The sequence below is a fragment of the Pipra filicauda genome, unplaced genomic scaffold, assembly GCF_003945595.2.
Source record: "Pipra filicauda isolate LSUMZ 115617 unplaced genomic scaffold, ASM394559v2 scaffold135_size2527700_pilon, whole genome shotgun sequence".
Lineage (NCBI taxonomy): Eukaryota > Metazoa > Chordata > Aves > Passeriformes > Pipridae > Pipra > Pipra filicauda.
The window spans coordinates 1546806-1569461 of record NW_024103829.1 but is presented as its reverse complement, the minus strand read 5'-3'; the positions used below and the strand labels follow the sequence as shown (position 1 = coordinate 1569461).

The following is a 22656-nucleotide window of genomic DNA, read 5'->3' as shown; positions in this document are numbered from 1 at the left end:
AGTTAAAGGAAAAACAAACAGATAAAAACCACAAAACCACACAGATAGCAGTCACCATTGTGAAAATTTTTGCCTCTTGAGCTTTAAGGGCAGCCTTGTACTTAGAGATTGTTGCAGGACAATATTTTATTTACAATATTTCCAATATTTTATTGTAAATAAAACTGGTTTTCACTGCAGTGCTCTCACTCGCTCTCAAGACAATTCTTTGTTAACCGCTGAAAGACTGGATAGGGAAGTATGCTGAACAAAGTTATTAGGTGTGACAGTTCTACAATATTTTAGTTTTAAATGTTTTGGATTTTTTTTTAATGAAGTAACGACGTGAATAATTGAATTAGTTGTACCTTTATTGCTACATTATTCGTGATTTAAAACAAAATTCCTAGAAATTAAAATGACCGTTTCTGACAGATTATCATTTTCTATTTCAGTGTAAATAAAATTCTAATATTAATTTTTTAAAGAATAATTTCTCCCCCTGAGCTTGATGGCACTGAATCAAGTAGCAAAATGCTACAATCAAATTGCATTTGTCAGTTGAGAACCATATTAAAAATTTCTTTTTCAGAATCACTACAGTGTCCTCTTCACTTGCTGTGTAAGAACACTTTCCTCTTTCTGTCAATGGGACGATTCTTATGAACACAAAGATGTGTATCAGAATGTGAATATACTATGTGTGACTCTACACAGTAAAACTTCAGCATCCCAAAGAGCTTTGCTACTTTTTCATACTCTAACCCAAGCAAGTGACTCTGCAAACATTCGACAAGTAAAGTCTCAACTGCACAGTGATGTGCAGGATCCAAAGGAAATGTACGTTCCCTTGAGGCACACACAGTACCCTTGACTGCCACCATTTTTTATAAAACATGCAATGCATAAAGTTAATCAAGGAAATCTCAATGTTAGGCCACGTGTTTGCTCCCCAGCACAAAAATGCATGCAGGGTAAAATACCAAGCAAAGCACTGCGGATTTTTCTCATCACTTTGCCTCCTGGAGCAGACTAAAGTCAGAAGAGAGGAGGTGTAAGCTGAAGAGGATGAATTATGTAGATAACTTGGAGAGAGTGGGACCTCTTGTTTTTTGCTTAAGGGAAGTCCTTCAGAAAATCTTTTTATCACACAGCACAAAAAGTGCCAGAGAGAAACAGTGGACACCACCTAAGTTTATATTTCTCAGTTCTTCTTTAAATTGTCAGAATATTTGTCTATCAGTCCGTGCAGGGGAAAGCAGGCAGGCATCTTTGATTTGCACAATAAAGGAAATCAGAAATACCCTGACTGGGAGCATTGGAGAGCTGCTCCTTATCCCCCCTCTCCAAGCCAGGCTGTCAGCTTTGCTCTCACTCTCACTGTGCTGTAACTGTACTGTGTCCAGGAGGAGAAGCTGTCTTCCACCTCCCCTACAACATGCATTTTAGCTCTAGCAATGTTCTTGCTGTATTTTATGACAGCTTTCATAAGAGAATACTACCAAATAGTAAGCATCTATATACAAGCATCTATACAAGTTCTTCTCCAAAACAGAATAAGTATATTTTAAAAAAATAGTAATTATTAAACCATAGGCAGAATTTTAAAAGAAGCATTAGAAAAAAAAGTGTGCCACTTTCTGTGAAAATGTTTTCAGTAAACAATATTAACAAATGTCATTGCTTGCAGATTTTAATACTGCAGAAGAAATGCAAAATTAGATTTCCTAATTAGAAAACAAAAATTAAGAATTCAAAGCATTTTGGTTGGTTGGCCATCTTCTGTTTTCAGTACATAAAAGATGATATAGCAGGCAAACTCAGTGATTCTGGAGTTGCTGTGAGGCTATTATGACATTTTCTTCATAGTATTTACTTTATTTTTCTTTATTTGGACCTGAAAAGTCATCCTGTCAACTTAAACTATCATCAGTCTAAAATTATTCACTTTGTTAACAAGTAAAATGGTCTAAAAACAAGAAATTGGAGGGGAAAAAATTTCCTCTTTATTCTAATCAATTCTTTCAAGTCCTGCTTTGTGCCATCCCTTTCCCTAAGTGACACACATTTGCCTGTGATGCAGAGAACCAACTGCTCTTTCATGTGACATTAATTCGGGACTGGATAACTATTATTTAAGGAAAGGAGAATGTGGTTCATACTCCTGCCAGCTATACTCCCAAAATGAGTGGGTCACCATGCCTGGAAGGACATGCAGAGGCATGGGATATAGTAACAGAAAAAAAATCTCCCTTCCTCAATAAACCCTCAAAGAGAACTGCTAAGCTCCTGATCATGGACCTATTGGTTTGGACCCTAGTAAAGGACTGTCAATTCATTTCCAATGGACTCAGAAGGGTGATGCATAACTAGGTCAAAATTAATCACTTGCTGATGGCAAGAATCACTGATACAGATTCATGCAACTGTCTGGTTATTCATGCTTTTTCACGTTATTGTCTCAGGCAAAACTACAAATAAGCCTTGCTGAGACTCAGCAGAAAAAAATTAACAAACAGCATCCCTCCTTGAATAACTGCATTTAAACTCTCTTAATTCTGCTTAGGTTTACTGTCACAAAGTTCAGTGTGAGATACTAACTACTGTCAGCAAACAGATGCACACAGATGCAGGAGACAAGCGAAAAACATGCACAAGACCTCAGCTTCTCCAACTCCACGGGAAATTATTTTCCCTACAGTACTCAAAAGAATTAGAAATGCTGAGGGTCTGCTCAGTGGCAGCAGTTTCACAGACAGGTCCACCAGTATTTGTACTATCCATTCTAAACAGACAGTATCAGCTTGGTGAGCAAGGCATGCATCATAACCACGCTCTCACACCACTAACAAAAAAGGGAAAGATAAAGGTTAAGCCTTGAGTGCAGGTTACTTGGGGAAATGATCCACACCTGTATATCTTCTGTTAAGTTTTAATTAATTTCTGTTCATAAGCAATGCTATAATGTTAAAGCATTGAAAAAATACATTGAAATGTCTTGTGATTTCCAGTTTTCAACATATATTATATATACTGAACTTTTTTTTTGTTCTGTTATCATCAATTCAGTTAGAAATATTCAGAAACAGTCATCATCCTAAAATTTTTTCATTTTTGACAACAGGAATTTGTAAAACTGTTAGAAGTTTTACAAAGTTTTACAAGTCCTTGTTAAAAGAAACAGAAAAATACTATGGTAGTAGTTCAGGCAAATCATAATTTATCGAACAATAATAATACTGTTATCGTACAATTCTCGGAGTGCGCAGAGTATATTTTACGCTTTTACTAGACAATCACATTTTTAAAGGAAAAAAAATGCATTCAAGTGAAATTCCCCATTTCAAACGTTGCAGACCTGCACAGAACGCTGCTGCCACACTGCATCTGCCTCGGTTCTCACACACGCTCACTCAGGTGCGCTCTCGCGCACATACGTTTATTGCCTTATGCGAAGCTGTTCAAAACGGTCTGTTCCCGATATCCAGGAGAAGAACCTAATGATGCGAGCTTTGAGGGAGTTTCGCTGCAAAGGATCTTCTTGATTGTTACTAATACCTTGATTCTGTAACATCTACAACATGCATGGTTGGGGAGGTCACACTGAATATATTGTTCCACTTCCCATATTTAAATATTATTTTATTTAAACGTTAGACGTGGTGATCATAGTTTGCATTCAAACAGAAATAATTCTTGTACAATGCCCTAGAAGCTGATTTAAGCAGAAGAGTAGGATAGAAATGCAAATTCAGCTGCCTGACATTGAAACAAAATTGCTTACGTTTTTTTATGAGCTGACTCTCCCATCTACGCGTTGAGGTGTGTGAAACAATGTTGTATTATGTCTCCTTTAAAAGACTGTATTATCACGGAGAACCATTATGCCAACAGAAATTTGAAAACTGCCTATAAGCTAATGTAAGCACATGGGCTCTCCTCAAACTTACCTGGAGAAACTATGTATGGATACCTATGTATACTTTTGGACATCAAGCACTACAGTATTTGGATATTTATCAACTAAAACATTTTGAAGCAACAGAAATAGACACAAACCATCTTCCCCATTTGCTCATAGCACGATGAGCTAAAACATCTTTGTGTTTTGCTTTTAGCTGTGAACTCAGTGAGAGGTGTTCAGTCTCCCTGGAGAGCTGCAGGGATCAGACCAGACTCCCTAGGCCATGCTGCTGTGTGATCACAAGGGCACATAATAAATACTATCAGAACTCATTGCAATACCTACACTTACTACTGTTAAAAGGTTTTATCACCACTACCTTTGGCACATACACAATAGAAAAAGAATTATAGTGTCAAACTCAACAAGATTTCTGGGACAATTAACCCTGATAGTAGCAACTGGTACGATGGGCAACAGCAATGTCACATATTATGAGAGGAATTCCAAATAATTATAACCATTAAAAGTTGGAAATAGCAGGAAAAGAGAGCACCTAATCTATCTCTTTCTAGTTCAGTCATGCCGGATAGACAGTCCTATGGGGGAAGTGTAAGAAACCACTTTGTAACAAGGAACAGGGACTGTGTTTTGGAACATGGTTTGGGCACTGCTGACAGAAGTGGCAGTATAAAGGAACACCAAGCAGAACTTGGGGAATTAATGCACTTAGCTGTCAAACAGAGCACTGCAAAGAACCCTCTGTGCAAATAAGTAACACTGAATAGCTACAGAAAGAACTGATTATCAGACACAGTAATTATCTCATCCCACAGGAGATGAACCATAGCACATCTCCTAACCAAACACTTCCTCCTAAAACCTTCTCTCTCACTATTCTATCTACTGCCTCAGTTAGTCCTAAAATTGTCCATGTTGCTTGATTTTTTCGAAGCTAGAATACTTATTTAAAAAAAAAAATAAATCAAAAACATCAAACCAAAAAAACCCTTAAAAACAGGCTAGGAGAATCAGAAGCTACTACAAGACATGCATGGAGTCCTCTGTGAGCCCCAGCCAATTTCAGGTGACTTTTGCATAAAATAACGTCAGACTCCCCTGAAACAGTGAAAACACAGTCTGTGACTGCACTGGATGAAGCTGAGCTTTTAAACTCTTCCAGGTAACACCCAGAATATCCCCATTTCTCAGTAAGTCTTGCAAAAGAACAGGAGTCTGTAACCTTGACTGTGGCAGAATGAGAGCTTACTCTTTGTAGGAGAGTGCCAGCTAACTGAAACACAAATTATCTTGTAAGAGATGAACAGGATCAGAGATAGGAGAGAAGAAGAGGCAGATGGGTGAGTGATGAGGTTTCTTGGCTTCCATTCTTTTCATTAATTCTGAATACGATTGTAGTTAAGGTAAAAGCACTAAGTCTGCACTGCTCAGCCAGCTCTGGCAAGGATTCCTCAAGGAGACACTCTGCAACTATGGCTTAAATGTATGAGGAGTGGGTACCCGTGCAGAACAGCTTAATCATCTGCATGCACCACAATTAAACAGAAGTGTCATGCAAACAGTTATCTAACCTTGTCATTAACCAGCAGCAGCTCAATTCAGAATATTACAAGTACACTTATTCCTATTTAAGTGCACTTCAAATGTAGCTCGACCTCCACCAGAATTCAGACAGTGGCAGGATGGCGAGCATGCCAAGAGCATTCATTCTCCATGGAGAAAGCACTGGAATAGCAAGTAGCAGATCTGGAAACAGAAAAGTAACGTGCTTCCAGGTCTGTGTGATGCACCCTATGCTTATTCATTTAGGGGTGAATTTGTAACAAAATAGCAATGAGTGAGGTCGTACCTGGTGGGCATTTCTAAAGAAGTTGTTCTTTAAAACAGGATTTTTGAATTGCTTGCTCCCAGATACCTATACAGTTATTATTTTGAAACACCAATCACAATCGCATTGTTTCATGCTTGCGCTGCCTTAGCCTTTGATAACTTCAGACAGTTAGGATTTGTGCTACTCTTAGTAGCTAATTTCTGACAGTAAGCTGTCTTTAATATTGGCACAGGAGCTTGCAGACTGAAAATAAGGAAATACAGTTTTAAAATAAGCCAAATGTAAATCTATGTGCGTTCAGAATGTTGAACTAGAACAGTCCTAACTGAAACGTAGTGAAAATCAATTCACACATACCCAGGCAAAGGTAAATAGCACACAAATTATTTAGTATCGCTCCATCTTCAGTGGAGAACAAAGGATGTAAAATAGGAAGGGAGTTAAAAAGCAAAGACTAAGTTAATAATGCTTGTAGTGATGGTAATTAATTGAGATTAACTAACTTAATTTAGACCTTAGTTCCCCGTAAGTATTATTCTTAGTGCCTTTTATTAAACAGGGTCTGTCTTCTATCTAAAACTTTGGACTAAGCACTTATTAAAAAAATAATAAAAATAAAAATATAAATAAAAATAAAAATAAATCCACAGAAACTCAAAATCTAAAGCACTCACACGTAAATAACTTTTTCATTAATTATTTGCTAATTCAAATTTAAAGTTTCTGAGAGCGGAAACAGAAGAAAGCATTTCCCAACAATTAGCAAAGTCTCCACATTATTGTCCTCACATTCCATCCTCTCTGTCTGGAAAGGAGAAAGGTTTTGCAACACAGACAAAGATGAACTATACACTGAGATCTCACCAAGTGTTAGCACCCTGCAGACAGTCTCCAATTTAGTTATCTAGAGAGAAGTTCCATGCCAGCAAACAGCTGCTGTCTACTGCCCCAGGAATACGAGCTCAGAATGAAAGAAGTTTGTTCATATCAGAGTCCTGGGCAGTTCACAAATAGCTTTTGCCACAGCATCTCGAACTAGGCCAAGTCTCAGGAAAAGAACATTATTCATCATGAGTGACAGGGTTATTAGTTATGATGGCTTTTGAGCCACAGAAATGGCTGCTATTGCAGGAGAGCCTAGCATGTAAATAAGACATGCTCTTATTAGTGTGGTATGTCCTAGGCCAACTGACATCTTGTTTTGTTTTGACATTTTACAGAAAGTTTACTGAATGGATTATTTTGAAGATACACACTCATCATGTAAATACTTGTTCAAGCAAATGAGACTCTGACCTCCTTATGACAAGATATCAGCAGAAGTAGCTTAGACACATTTGGTTCAAAAAGGCATGTTGGACCATTCTGAAAAGAAATCTTCTTTCCCTTCAAGGAAAGGAATAAAACGCCCAGGGCCAGCAGAAATTCTTACTTAAGGACAACTTCCACCACTTCCAAGTGGTTAAGACAGACTGGGAAGTGATTAAAAACATTTCTTCTTAAAAGAATGCCATAGAAAAGTACTTTTAGTGCCCTATCCATTGTGGAATTCTTTACTATCTATTTCACTACTTGTTTGCTCATAAAATTGTTCAGACATAATCTTACCTAACACATAGTACAACATCATCTTCAAAAAACAAAAATGGTCATCACAGTAAACTAAAATAAATTTTAAACACATTTTGTGATACTTACTCAAGCAAAAAGTTTTGGCTTGAAAATTATCACTAGCATGCCCTTGTCCAAAATCCTATTTGTTTTGACAAGAGATCATGGGGTTTGTGCAGTTACTATAAGACCCATGTTACTCTCACTTCCAAGTGGGTACCCTGTCCTGGGGTTAGCATGTGTCTGATGATAAAAGCACCACAGCTGATCCAGAAGGGACTGGATGCTCTATACTAGCCTGAGGACATATCACAAAGAAATAGGACAAATGCCACCTGTACCTGAATTGCATAACCCCTTGGGCCCAGGGTTAGATTTTCTTTCCAAGCACTTCAAGTTCTGTGGACTCTCAGACAGTGTTAATCAAATTTACTTCAGGACCACAAGGAAAGAGGCCTCAGATCTACTACTCATCCTGATTCCATGGACTTGGCAGCAGCTACAGCAGTAAACTGGACAGATAAAGAGCCATTGTCCTCATAGACGACATAAAGAGCCTCCCATGGACTGTCACTGAATTAATTCTTCCCTTCTTTTTCCTTCACTGGCATGTCTCCTTATTTTAAATCTGATTACCTCGGCACTCTTGTTAAGATAGTGTGGGATCATCCTTCCAGGAAAGCTACATTTAATTTCATTGTTTTTAAAAAAAGTCAAACATTACCTTTTCTAAAGGGCTTTCTACTCGGGGTATGCTGATCATGGGCATCTGGGCCAGATTATCCATATGAGAATGCTCATGTTCTGGTTGACGTCCTCTGAAGTTATTTACCACACAAACAACCTAGAAGGGATTAGAAGATAAACAGAATAGCTAAGGAACAACTTATTTTTTTGAACTTTGATCCTGACATCCATAATTAGGCAGAAATGACACCAGCTTTAGTCACAGCTTTACAGTAGAAACACTGAAATGTGAAGTTCGTGTTTTACAGAAAATCCTTAATTAATATTTCAAGACAAAAGACTTTCAACCAATTTATTGTTACATGCATCATTTGGGAACTAAAAAACCCTCTTATATAAAGAAAATCCTTTATAAAGAAAATCCATTACTCAATCTGAATAATAGAACACTAAGGCACGAACCCCGTTACAGAACACCAATTATCAGTGTCATGAAGAGATGTCCAGAGCACGTGCAGCAGCACATGGCATTAACCTTAAACTCCTATGAAGACCAGTACCCTTTAAGTTTTGATCAGCAAAGACTTCTTCAAATGGAGAGTGAGAAAGGGAACAAGGCAAGGACCATCCCCAAGTCTAACGGCAACTCTAAATCTGGTCAGGGCAGCAGTGGTTCTCCCACAGGGACTTAGGAATGTGATATACACCAGAAATTAGTGTTTCTACTAATTCAGATGCTCAGCTGAGTAGCAATGTTTGCCAACTGTATTTTCTTCAAAACACAACTAAATTTGATATCATGTTACTCAAAGGAGTTTATGCAATATACATCACAAAATACAAGAAAAAGTGTGGGACAGATTTCTTCTCTATTCTTTTCTATTACTTTAGGGGAATGAACAGAATGTAAAAACTTAAACATGAACAACCAAGTATAACTCCTGGACACCTTGTGTGGAAGGGAACATTTGGAAATGCAAGTAGGTATATTTTAAAGGAGACCTGCAACTGTCCTTGCATTTCTCAGAGGATAGAAAATACCCATCGCAGCCATCCCTGGGAGGGTTCTCAGCCAAGCCAAGTCTTCAGATTCAAGATCTTGAGACCAAGACCTTGTAATCCAAGAAAAAAAAAGCTCAAAAGTGTTTTCACGGAGGAAAAAATCAAAGGTGTACTTAGAACTATTACAAGCAGCCAGGCAGACAAACTTGCAGGCAGTAAACAGCAGTGACTGTTCTATTCTATAGCCTTGCACTGCAGATATTAGTGGAGCTGATTAATAGATTAGAAATAGCTTTCTGACACAGACACTAGTCATCGGGAACTGTGGTTAACAATCAGGTTTTGGAACACAGCTCCAGAAAAGGAAAAGGCTAAACAAAGATGGTGGGGTTTTTTTATAGAGAATAACACAAAATTTCAATGTAAACCCAAATCAACATGAAAGGAATTCATTAGGGTTACTTTAAAGTCAGAAAAACAAATGCTACCTATTCTCTGATCAGTGTAGGTATCACTACCTCAAATTTAATACTTTATACATGAAATCATAACTATATGTTTTTCTGAGGCATATATAATTCCTTAAAGTGGGCCTTGATGCAAAGATTACTTTTTGAAATGCTACAGTCTGGTTTATATGGAAGTCAAAAGAGATCACACGATCAGTCCTTTCATGACTTCACATTTGTGAGAGTATCTAAATATAACAAAGGAAACTGATAACTAATTAAAACCCCTAAAATTAGCAACACATCTTTTGTCATTTAGTGGTCTGATTTTATTTTTTTTTTAGAGATGCAAACTTAAACATTGATTTTTTTCAAACAGAAGTTACACAGATACACACTTACCAAGAAGACTGCTATAGATATTCCGATTACAAATCCTGCTATTACATCTGACCAGTGATTTCGATACTCTGCTACTCTGTTGATTCCAGTAAGGAAAGCCAAGCACATTAAGCCCAAACATAGAACAGGTTTTGCAAGCCTTGTTCCTCTGGCTTTCACTGTATTGGTGATATACATCTGAAAATTAGAAAGGAAGACAGTGTAAGATTGATGGATCTCTTCCACTAATTAGCGGATAAAAGCTCTACATTTTGTTTGAATAGACTCTGTGTATTTGATGCTATTTTTTTTTTTTTAGAAGGGGAGGTGGGAAAATAATTAGGAAATAGAGCACTAGATAAAGTCACCATGCTCTTTTGCTGAGGATATAGAAATAGAAGCAGACCATACAGCAAAATTACATTTTATATGAACCTGAAAAGCCCACAGAAAACCAGGTAAATTAGATAATCCTATCCTATTACTCCCAATCTATGTATTTATTTATTTTTATAAAGGTAAAAAGACTGATTTTCCACTGTGCAGTGCTGACAGTTACAGAAAAAGATCTTTACTCTGAAAGGGGCTACATAAAGACCTTATTTTTATTAGCAAATGCCTTTTTTCCATTTACACCGCTCCTTCACATGACTAATTAGTGATTTGTCAAAAATCAGAGAAAAGGTGAAAGAAAAGTGTCAAACAGCAGTGAAAATTAAACTAAATGCCAGCATTCACTTTTATAAATAATGTGTAATGGTTTCAACCAGTGCTGAACTAATACAACTCTGTACTTCACACAAACCAATCTAAATGCAGCAAGTTTTATGCATCAGACTGGAGAAATCCATTTGCCCTACTTGCAGTCTGACTCTCCCTGTGCAATACTACTGAATTAAAAGCACTGCTTGATGACAGAGAAGCTCTTCTGCCCTAAGGTGCATTAGTGCCTACTAGGTTTAAGCCAGCACTTTCCAAGCTCTGATGGGCCAATGGAAAAAATGAATATAAAATATTTTAATATCCTTTCTCTTGAATCTTGGCATTAAGACTGCTTGAAAGACTTCTCCACTCTCCACATTCAAAAAAAAAAAAAAATATATATACTTCAACCAACAAGATTTTTGAGGAAAAAGTTTCCAATTTCTCCAATTAACCCCCTGAAATTCTTAAATCTTCAAATTTTAAACAGAGTTCAAGTTTTTTGATGGAGGAATGCAAGTATTTCCTATGGAGCTGCACTAGAGAATCCAAGTGTGTAATGACACACTTGGCCACAAATGTTCCCTTTGAACTTCAAAGGGAAACAGATGAAGAACCAGTACCACGTTTCTGGCCAACAAATGGTTGGGGTTTTTTCTGTACTAACTGAAACTTCAGTGGAATTTACTGTGTAATCAGTTAATGAAGTGCTTCAATAATCCAGTCAAGAACTGGTTTAGAAAGTGTGGATAAATTAACTGATAAAGTAGTGGACAGAATTTGTTCAAAAAGAGCAATATCTGACAATAATTTTGTCCAAAACACTGAAGAAAGATTCACGGTTTAGAGAATGAAACAAAGCTTAATCTTAAAATCACATCAGAGTACTGCAACACAAATCTTCAGTGTACTTTATATGATAAACAGCAAACAAGTAGCAAGCTTTCCACTAATTCAGACAGAGAAAAGGTTTGCAAAAAGAGGTTTGGGATGTATCTCCAGGCCACATGTCTCCTCTCTTCTTCCTAGACCATTTCAGAAACAGTGTTTCTCCCTTTGCTGACTATCCTTTTATCTTAGCTCCTTATATTTTGCAGGCTATCTTCAGTGAGTTACTCTTACCATGCAGAAGGCTGGAAAACAGCAACTGTAATTTCCAGCTTTTTAGCCCCACTGGTTTTCTACAAGCTACGAACAGAGTAATGCACAATGAATTAACTCAGCAACCCTCTATTTTAGTGAGTCTCATTGTAGTCCTGAATACTACCACCATTATCCACATTCACACTACATGTTAGGACATCTGGTGATAGCAAAAATATTTGAATATTTTGAATACACAGTAAGAACAGCTTGGGTGAAGTTGACAAGGAAGTTGTCAGGAAACTATCCTGCATGAAATTCTGTATTGTGGCATATTAAATTGAAATTACTACTGAGAAGGAAAAACCTGCTTATTTCAGTAACCTATAACACCTGGTCATCACTCAAGAAGAATATCTGCATTTTTATTAGGACAAAACACAATACAAATGATTGATTCTGCAGTACTTCAGTCAAACTTCAACATTTGTAATATAAAGCTAAACTGAAAAGTGCTCTGCAAAAAATTCTCAAAATCTTCCCACAACCAAGCATGTCCTTCAAATTCCTACTCAGACAAAAGCACTGAGCAGAAACAACACATTCATGCTGTGCCTCACATGAGTAGTAATGACCTCCATTTGTGAAGTCCCTTCCTATATGTGCAATCAAGATTGTCATGCCCAGTTCATTACTCAAAATAACCTGAGGGTTCTGCCAGCATAGGTACTATTTCTGTCTTTTCTTTAAATAACAGGTACCACTGATGTTAAGAATAGCATTATATTAAAATATTAAGAATCAAGAGAAACAAGGTAAACTTTTCCTGAAACAATGTAATGAAAAGTCGTCTGTATATTTGCAAAACTCTATATAGCAAATGTAGCCTCTTTCCAAGCCAGGATTCACAGATAACCCATTTTTAAACTTGACCTCTTGCAGCTCTAGAACAATATGTTAACACAGTCCACTCAGTCAAAGATCTGATTTGCACTAAGAAAAAAATATCATTAAGCTGTTGTTTTCTTCTTAATTCTGGTGGAAAAGTTATAAATCAGCACAGTTAGTAATTGACAAAGAATAAACATCTTGAAAAGATGACAGGATTTTTCTTCTCTTACTTTTAATAAATATTAATGCAATATCAACAAAGGAAAATAGCTCAGTGATTTTAAAACATTAGTAAGAATGAACGACAATATAATTTTTTACATGGGTAAAGATGTTTACTGAACAACTTCATCTCAGTTCCTTTTAAAGAAAAAAAACTGGGAGATGAGGAATCTAATTAAAGCAAACTTTTAAATTAGTCAACAGCAAGACCAGCGGCAGAGATTTTGTATGTAAGGTAGAGTAGTTAGAATTAATTTAGGAGGTTGCACATTCTTCTGCAACATTAGATCAGTGGTGAATCTTCTCTTGAAGAACCTCTGCTACTGCTTTTCCTTCTTCCTGAAATAAGATTTTAGTATTAAAAGATATAAAGGTGACACCAGCACACAGACAGTGTCAGTCATACAAGGAGGTGGATTGTTACCTGATCACACAATATAACAATATTTACTAGATTTTCAGAAAAACCACAAATATTGACCTTCAGTCTTCAAGATACTGGAAATGAAACTGTCAGAGAATGTTGTAAATTGAAAGAAAAACTTTAAATGAAGTGGGTTTGAAAAACATGCATTTCAAAGATCAAAGACAAAGCAAGCTACCTGTTTCTGACATGACTGGCTCAGAGCATAGTGTAAGGAATAATCATAGCATTGACACTCAGCTTGTGCTGGGAAATATTTCAAAAGTGTCGTGTTGCAAGTCCTATGTGAAATATGTCCCAAATCTAGTGCAAACAAAATCATTCCAAAACACATAATTTTATGTTTAGTGTGGGACAAAGCAGACTCCTGGGCTATGCTGGAAGCTCTTCCTAGGCATCTTTCAGCTGTCTTTAGGCCCACCCACATAAACATCTGCGCACACAAACACACATGGAACAGGACTCAGACTCCCCTTTTAGTTTCAGAGGAGCTAGACATCAGCCTGGGTGCACCAGCCAGGAGAGAGGATACTTTTCCTAGCTGATTTCATCAACCTGGGGCCCAGGTATGCAGTAAGAAGATTCCCTTCATTCCTCCCTGAAGCAGACAGTGTGGGGGACTGGCCAGTCCATTAGCAGGCAGTGAACAATGACTCATGAAGCAGAATGAGGAAGGAATCACAGTACAGGCACCTATCTCAGGCAGCACTTCAAATATAAATTATTTCATGGTTTCTTTTGCTTTTACAGTATGTTATCATTAAAGAAATAATATTGAACTATTCAAGTAATAGAAGAAATGTTATAAATGGTCCACCAAAGGAACTTTCAATATCCATCATACTTACTAGAACAGGGACACTTGGAGATCAAAAAGCTGAAAAAGTAGTGGGCTGTAGTAGTCTATAACCAGGTTCAATGTTTAGTTAGAATCCTGATTGACAATCTAAAATCTCTTCAGCTGCTTCTGTTAATAATTATTTCTAGAGCAAACCACAGTCATATTCTCAAATCATCTGCGTCCTTCTGCAACTACCCACTGAAGATCTTTTTTAGTATTTCTGAAGCCTCCTCCAGCTTTCTCCATATGTTTTGCACTTATTACTGATGACCCCAGACAAAAGCTGGCTTTCAAAGTCAGGGGTCTGGGTTGGCAAAAGGAAAAGAAAGTTCTAGGAATTCTGAACCTTACTATTCGTTTTACCACTACAAGCTCCCCACAGCTGTAACTGTAAACAACTGGAGAAGGAAAGAGGTATCTTTCACTGTACCAGGAATACAGAGGTTGTTATCTTGAGCAACTGAATTGTCAAGAAGAGCTGACTGGCATGAAATATCTGTAAGTCTTTAGATAAATAGTGTGATCAAACTGTAATGTTATTTTATTATTCAGTCTGAAAGTAACCAACACACTCAACATATGAAGCCCATGATGTTTGTGGTACAATCAGTATTGAGGGACACTTTTACTTGCTGCACCAGATACCAAAAAGAAATTCCACGTTCCTAACATTGCCCCTGAAAGACAGCCCAAAGAATCCTTTAATTCTTTAATTTCCTAACAAAAAAATGGACAAAGTTGACTCAATAAGGTGGCTCTGCTACTACTTTTCCTCCTAAACACTCCTGAAAGTCCATCAGAGGCCTATCATGCCTCCATCAGCTTCCCGTTTAGCTGGAGCCAAACAGGCACTTCAAGACAAAGCACAGGTGAAACTAGACCTACAGCTAACAATTGGATCAAGGAAGGACACTGAGGAGAATGTCACCATGTTGCCAGCACTGTGACCCCGACTGCCTTGCTGTCTTTTCCCAGTGACTTACAAACACACTAAACTGTAAAAATGATGCAGCAGAATGTCAGGAGCAAGAACCTTGCAGGAAAGATGATCATAGGTCAAACAAAAGCTCTGCAGAGAAAAAGAAACTCTTTGCAAGCTTTATGTGCTAGTCCTGTCTGAGGCTGTAGATGAGGCCAAGGACTCACAGTACAAAGCAACAAAAGCTGCCTACAGACTTAAGGGCTACGTTATCAAGACATTAAGCCTGTTCCTCTATTATTACAAATCCAAAGGAAGTCTGAAATGTATGTGGTAACACCAAGTTCAGACACTTCCCTACAGACTGGTTGGCTGCCACCTGCTCTTGTCCAATGTAGTAAGAACAACAACAACAAAAAAGCAAAATTTTAGAGAATTGATTAAAATTTGTCTTGAACTACAACTAGCAATAACTAATCCCCTAGGTCTGAAGTACCAAAGGATGACTGGTAGTCACAAGTCTTATATTTAAATCTATGGGAATAGGCTGACTAAATCTTCATATATCACTTTGAAATCCTACCAAAAAAAAGGACTCATGACTTCTCATTTCTGTGTCTCAGTTGTGGAAAAAAACCCAAGTATGTGCATACTTGGCTGCTTCAAAACATCCCTCTACTTGTCCAGGCTGTGTCAACTTACACATAGCAAAATCTAGCTTATACAATTCTATTCTATTTGATAAAGTTGCAGTGTTTGCCTAAATACCTATGTTAGCAAATGTTGTTCCAGCTGAGAAAGGTGAATTGCAATGCTCATAAGAAATGAAAGCAAAAATAAACAAACAAAAGATCTCCGATGAGTTAGAGCAGACACCTAGGGAAAAACGCAGGTGGTAGCCAGCTCGGTTAGAGATTTCAGAACAGATTTACAGTAGTTCATTTGGAATACACTGGTACACTGGGAAAAATAAACCTGAAAGTCCGAAGAAGACAGGTAATGCATTATTGAGAGTATGTTTGGAGCAGGGTAGAGAAAGCATCTAACCACTGTGCTGCCTTTCAACATTTCCATTGCTAAGTCCTTCTTGAAAGAAAGTAATGGAGGAAAACATTTACAGAGAGGTCTAAATATTAGCAATACAACTGTTTGAAAAAGACTGTACTTTCAAGCAGGAGGGGAATTCTGGGTTACCATAGCAGCCACCCACTCTCAAAATTGGGGAAGGGGGAAAAAAGAAGAGTCAAGAACTTAGATGAAAAAAGAAGCTATTGTTAACCAGACAACATGCTAGGTGATAAGAACGTGGCTGCACCTCAATGGAACGAAATAGGAGCATTATTAGATAAAGCACAGGCTTTGTTTCTAAACGGGTTGACCGGTTAAATCACACAAGTCTGACAGTGAAATCACACAAGTCTGATGGCATTTACTTCATCCCTTCAGAGAGCAAGGACTCAGGTCAGCTTGTTGTGTGTTTCTTGTCTTTAAGGTGGTTTTGTTTTGTGCACAGTTGGCTAAAATATCCAGGGAGGATTCTGTAACAATCTCTCCCTCTCTCCCAAATTTCTGTTAACCAAAAAGGAAGTACATTTTGTACCAGAGATTATATGCTAATGAAATATTGAGTAATATATGGAGGTCTTTATGTCCATGCTCTCAATAACTGTTGTAACATGGCTCAAAGACAAGGTTATTGTTTTAAATCTTCTACTCCACTGAACAGTGATGAGAAAATTGTTATTTAGGGCCAACTATCTTGACAAACATCATGTCAGCATAAGGACATGACCTCAAATATTGGAACATGGCAAATTTTTTCCCCCCAGTGTGTAATAAACAGTATTTTTAGCTTCAATCATGCAGTAAGATTAAAAAAAACCAAAAACAAACAACTGCCAATATTGTACCATTGCATCAAGGAGCTACTATAAGAACTCAGAAGTCCTAAGAGCAGCTTATAGTGCTTCAGTTAAATCATGAGTGTCATGCATCATGCAGCAATACAATAGCAACATAGAATATATTTATTTCTGCAGGTACTGAAAGAGCACATAGTCATGAAATGGATCACAGCAGTTTTAATTTTTGATATCACTAACTGTATATTGACCAGAGGCAAGGTTTGCATAAAGTATTCCTTGCTCATGTCAAAAGCCACTGATACTAGGCATTAAAAACTTTACTAATGTCTACTTTTTGTTTTTAAAATGTATTAATATGATTTTCCTTCCTGCTTTGCAGTAGCTGAACAGTTGGTTTCCTTTAGTTACGGTGACTCATGGCAGCAGTGGAAATACAACTTTACAGATGGATGAGAAAAATAGGAGCAATTAAAATAAAAATTCTGAGTATTTTCTAAAATAGCTTGCACCAAATTTAGAGGTATGTTTCAGTGAAGCAAAACCTTAGATATCTCCCCAAATAAAGACAATACTATCAGGAGACTTACAGTTGCCTCAAGTTAGAATAGAATATTATTGATCATCTCTTATTTGCAGATAACACTTGCCTGTACTAACTGTTAATCCACATCTCTTAAATGACATTGCTCACAAGCAACTTTTGGTAAATGTTACAGTCAGTGCTGCAGATTTAATCAACTGGTTCTAAACTCATATGCAGAAGCACAGAGTTGACACACTGCCTGCGGATGGGGTGGGATCTTTGCCACGTTGGCAAATATCAGTTTCCAGATCAATCTGGAATTAAATTGGTTCATTCAGTATATGCTCAAAAGCAATACACACTCGCACAATTACATCTACATGTGTGTACACACACACATACATATATACAACATACATGTATAGGCAGGCCACTGTTCAAATACTGAGGGAATTAAAGGGATGACTCCTGCAATGATCAGAGGTACACACAAACACACACACACTTGTTTGGTTTCCCACTGATACTATGAGGGTGGTCCTGGGCCCATCCGGAGGGCTACAATGGACTGATTACCAGCTCAGGTCAGGTCAGAGACTCCCACAGGCATGTGCTGGGGACAGCACATGAACAAGATTTGCCCCTGCTTAAGACTAGAACGATATGCACTCCAAACTAAGTCAGTGAATACTTCACAGAATTACATGAGTGAGATTCATAGGTCACTCTTCCTCTGCCCTGCCTCTCCTCAGCCTGTACAAGAGCTCTGATGCCAGGCAGTAAACACCACTTTTTATCCCAGCCCTGTTCATCATTCCCTGTAACAGAAAGGAGAGAGGGGGAAAAAGAGTGGATTGCCTTGTAGCCCACCTCATTGCATAATAGCCAAACTGACTTTGCATGAACAGTGAGGTACCTGTAAATGCCAATCCTTGTACCAAAAGACATGCACAGATTTCAGGAAACCTGCAGAGATCAGATGCATATATATGCCCACCCTTCTGCTTCACCTCACCAAAGAATATGGCCATGTGCAACTCTACTATCTGTACTGGATTAAAATGTGGAAAGGAACCACTTATCAGTCAGAGGCAGTCAGTTCCTACCCTTATTCTTTACCACCCAACAAAGCATTGTCCTACAAGCTCTGGAAGTAGGGAAAAAGTAAACCAAGAAACTGTTTATCCTATATCTGTAATCCTTTATGGACAACTTGCTCTCTCTCAGCCTTGGCTTTCAAGGCTCAGAAACCACTACACCTTGTCAGAATTAAGTCCAATGAATCACATTCTCAAAGGCCTCACAGTAAGTCACAGAAGCTGTACATACACAAAATCAGTCAACAGTTGCCTTATCTTCTGCCCATTCCTCCCTCCTCCCCCTCACAGTGTGAGCCATTTGCTCTCAACAACACAGTGACATTAAATAGTACAATATACTTACAGCCAGATACATAGCTGCATATACGCTTAGTGCTGCTTCTTTGGATGGGAATGTCTTTCTGGCTTTCATGATAAGGTCTGGATTTCCAGTACAGGCATGAACGCTACTGATGAACTGTGTATACTGTTTACATCCCAGTGCTGTATAGTTGGGTTTACAAAGTGCAAGAAAATGGGGTGCAAGATTCCCTGTTACTACTTGTCCAGCATTTACAAAGATGTCCGTAGCAAACAGTCCAAATGCGTAAATTCCTAAAGATGGAAACAAAGAGTTAAATTTCCTGACAATTTCACCAAAGGGCAACATATTATATTATTTATCAAAGCAATATACCAGCTTCTTCCATTCAAGAACATGAAAAATCCTCACATGTACTGTACCCTGATCATGGCTCATGCTGGAGATGTTACTTTCCGACACAACTGCAGCAGCAACACTGCAATGTACCCACACACCTGATGGCTCTCCATCTTCCATAGGAGCACGTTCACCTCTTTGCAAGTGGTCTACTTTCCTAGGCCCCCTAGCCATGCATGTTCCCTGTTTGAGGTAGGTAGCTATACTGGTACATAAATTTTGCCTATGTTCATTAAACATGGTGAAACGACAGAAGCACATTCTTCACCCTATAAATCTCCTTGAGAACCAAGGAAGCTAGGCACTGATGGAGAAGTAACTTGAAAAGTTGTAACACATACTGGACAAACATTTTCTTTTCCCTTGCAGCTGTAAAGAAATTAAAATACTGAATAATTCAACACTGCCATTCACAAGTTGTTTTCATCTGCCTGCTACTGGGTAAATCCCTATGCATGGCATATTAATCACAGTATCAACAGAGCAAGCTAAAGACCTATATATTTGAGAAGCTACTTATGCTAAAGAGTTTTTTTAATCAGACATATCAGCAAAACATTAAGCACATGTACTCATTCATTAGAATGTAAATGCATGTATCAGATTACTTAAAAGAAAACAGATTTCTGCTTTTCTGAAGTCCCTCTCTATCCTTGTAAATAGAAAATGAGCTCTGGAAGAACATGCAAACACAGCACTCTGACCAGAAGGCAAAGCCAGTAGGTGCTTGTTCAAATTTCACCTGAGCTATAGATTCCCTCCTGTATTTCCACAGACAAATCACCTTACCTTTCCCATACTCCAATTCACTCCAATATAAAGCAAGTTTTGGCAAATCCCAACTTCATGGGGCACCATGAGGACTCTACCAGATGAACACCACAGCAGCCACAATTTCACAGAAACGTTCATTTCTAAAGGTCAGGGGTTTTTTCTCAGCAAAGCCAGAGAATCAAGGATGATTTCTGGGATCTGGCTGGTCAGCAATGTCACACTAATGTTAATTCACCCTGGGATGCTAGACTCTGCTGAGCAGCAGACTGTGCCTAGCCAAGTCGCTTCACAGAAGGGCCCTTTCAGCAAGTCCCAAGGGTGTGCATTGCCCACATGTAGGTGGACACATCACTTTGTGTGAGCACAATGGGTAGCGATGCCTCATCTGGTAGAACAGCACAGAGCCTTTTGTTCATCCCTGCCCTTCCTCACAATTTTTCTTTTTGCTTCTGCGAAAAAAGGAGGGCCCACCTAGTAGGAAGGAAACTCAGGCACTGATTATACACAAAGCAACTGGAGTGGGAGGAGCGCCTTACCATCACTCCCCACCTCCTTCGGACCTATGCAAGACAGTGTCATCTCTAATGACTTTTTGCACTCAGTGTGACAGCAGCAATCGCCCTCTCAGAAGGCAGGCACGGCTGTTACACAAACACTGCAAATACAGACACAGCTGCACATGCCCTCCCTCCCCCTGTGACTGGGGCACTCAGCAGGATTAGCTGCCCCAAGGCTTCATTCCTCCAGCTGTTTCTCTTAGATACAACCACGAGAGAGAGAAGCAAACAATGGAACTGAGCCCTGCTATGGCATCCCTGCACGCATTAAGAAGCAGTATCTGGGAATATTCAACACACATTTTGAGTGGTGAGACTTCTCCCTCCAAACACGTTTAGAGCAAACTAAGCAGAAAAGATGACTCCTCATATCTACGGAAGTCAATGGGGGAGTTTCAGCCCAAATCAGTGTAGCATGGATTTACTACAGTTTTCTACTAGAGACTATAACACAATATCCAGACTAAGAAAGCACCTAAATTTGCTTGGCTTCAAATACACATTTGTAACCCAATGTCAACTTTGGCATGTGTGTGTGTACTGTCATCCACATATATGGCACAAGGATATCTCCTTTCTTCATTTCACCCCACTCCAGGCCTGCTGATTGTTTCCCCCCATTGTGATCCCATTTTTTTCTATTTTTACAGCTGTTTCTGCAACTATTTTTTAATCCAAACTTCCAAGAAGCTTCGTTTGCTACCTAAAAGGAACACTGAACCTGAATTAAGACTACACACAAAATGTTGTATGGTTATCTGAGTATTTTCCCCAGGTCAAAATTAAGACATAATTGATCACTCTCACCATTCAGATAATGAAAGCAGTAATTTTGCTCATACCAAGGAATCTGATGGTCCTGCGCACCAGTGGATTTATATAACAACAGTCTCCAGTTAATATTGTTTTTTCTTGGTTTTCAAAATCCTTTGTAGCTAACTGTAGACAAAAGACTGCAGTTTCTCCAACGATAATCTTAGGGGAGGAGAAAAAAGGGGAGAGAAACGGTACATCAGATTACAGCAAGTAAAATACGCTAATATTACAGAGACAGCCATCTCATCTTAAAGAAACAAGACCAAATCAGCACAAAAGACAACATAAGTGAATCAAGTTCTGTACATTAATCTTCTTATGAAGGAAGTATGTCTTATGGCTTGATTTACTTTATTTGCCTTAAAAGAGAATAAATTATTACAACCAGGATTTGGAGTCGACATAACATAACCTAGTTTTCAGGATGAGGGGAAAGAGAAAGAAAGAAATCTATTAGTTCAAGAACAACAGATCACATAATGCAGAAGATTTGCACCACAGTAAAGGCCTAATCCTGAAAGACACTGAACATTTCAGTTTTCACACGGCTTTCACTGGCACTCAGCACTTCACAGGGTTGAGCCTTAAATTTTGCACCACAGCAGGTGAAAATTAAAAAAAAGAAAAAAAATCTTAACAGAACTCCTGTTCACATCAGAGGTTTGGTTTGCCAGGAGGCACTTGACAGGGTTTGATTCTTATTTTGCCAGCTAAGTTTATCAAGTCTGGCTTCCTCATGCTTGAACAAAGTGTCACCACTGATATTTTAACACTGTTTCACATTCATTACACCAAAATGAATAAAGTTCTCGTGTCTATATATCATTTACATTATGGTTGGCAAAAAATAAACAAAAATCAAAAGATGAGAAAAATATGTATTTTAAATGTAAAATATCCCCTGCAGGTTGTGTATTTACCTGTACAGCAAAGCATGGCCTTTAATTTATTCAAACAGTTATGGTATTGAGACTTAGCCAAAGCCAAGCCTTAAGCAGGTACCTATCTAAACCTATTATACTGAAGTGTTATGGCACGTAGCACAGGCATAATCAAAAAGTAAAGCAGAAGGGTTAAATACTGACCACTGTATTCCAAATCTGATTCACTGTGGGAATTACAGGCAAAGCTCTTCTACTCTTCTATATGAAAAGTTGTACCTTATTGAGGTACATCACACTTTAATAAACAGGAATGAAGATCAGCAAACTGAAGTCGTAATACCACACAAATACAAGAAACAATGCCATTAAATCTGATTCACTGCCTAGGTTTTCCTAAACCTTTCACCTAAGAGGAAAATACGAACCTTTTAATACATCACAATAGGTCTGAACAGTTCTACACACAGCACTCGTTACAAAAAAAACCCAC

The 22656-nt window shown here is 38.1% G+C and overlaps 1 protein-coding gene across 2 annotated transcripts in view; it reads right to left on the bottom strand.

Annotated features, from left to right (window-relative positions):
- The window catches only part of PLPPR5 (phospholipid phosphatase related 5), a 44548-nt gene that overhangs the window by 2211 nt on the left and 19681 nt on the right, over positions 1-22656 (bottom strand). The window contains exons 2-6 of one of the 2 annotated variants that reach the window (XM_039378353.1): positions 21309-21441; positions 18779-19029; positions 9887-10063; positions 8071-8190; positions 10-3553 (exon numbers count right to left, since the gene is read on the bottom strand). In XM_039378353.1, the coding sequence (XP_039234287.1) occupies positions 3419-3553; positions 8071-8190; positions 9887-10063; positions 18779-19029; positions 21309-21441 (816 nt within the window). In that variant the 3' untranslated portion in view covers positions 10-3418. Of the gene's footprint in view, positions 1-9; positions 3554-8070; positions 8191-9886; positions 10064-18778; positions 19030-21308; positions 21442-22656 lie in introns of those variants that run through there. The other variant, XM_027740797.2, reaches the window with a different exon arrangement.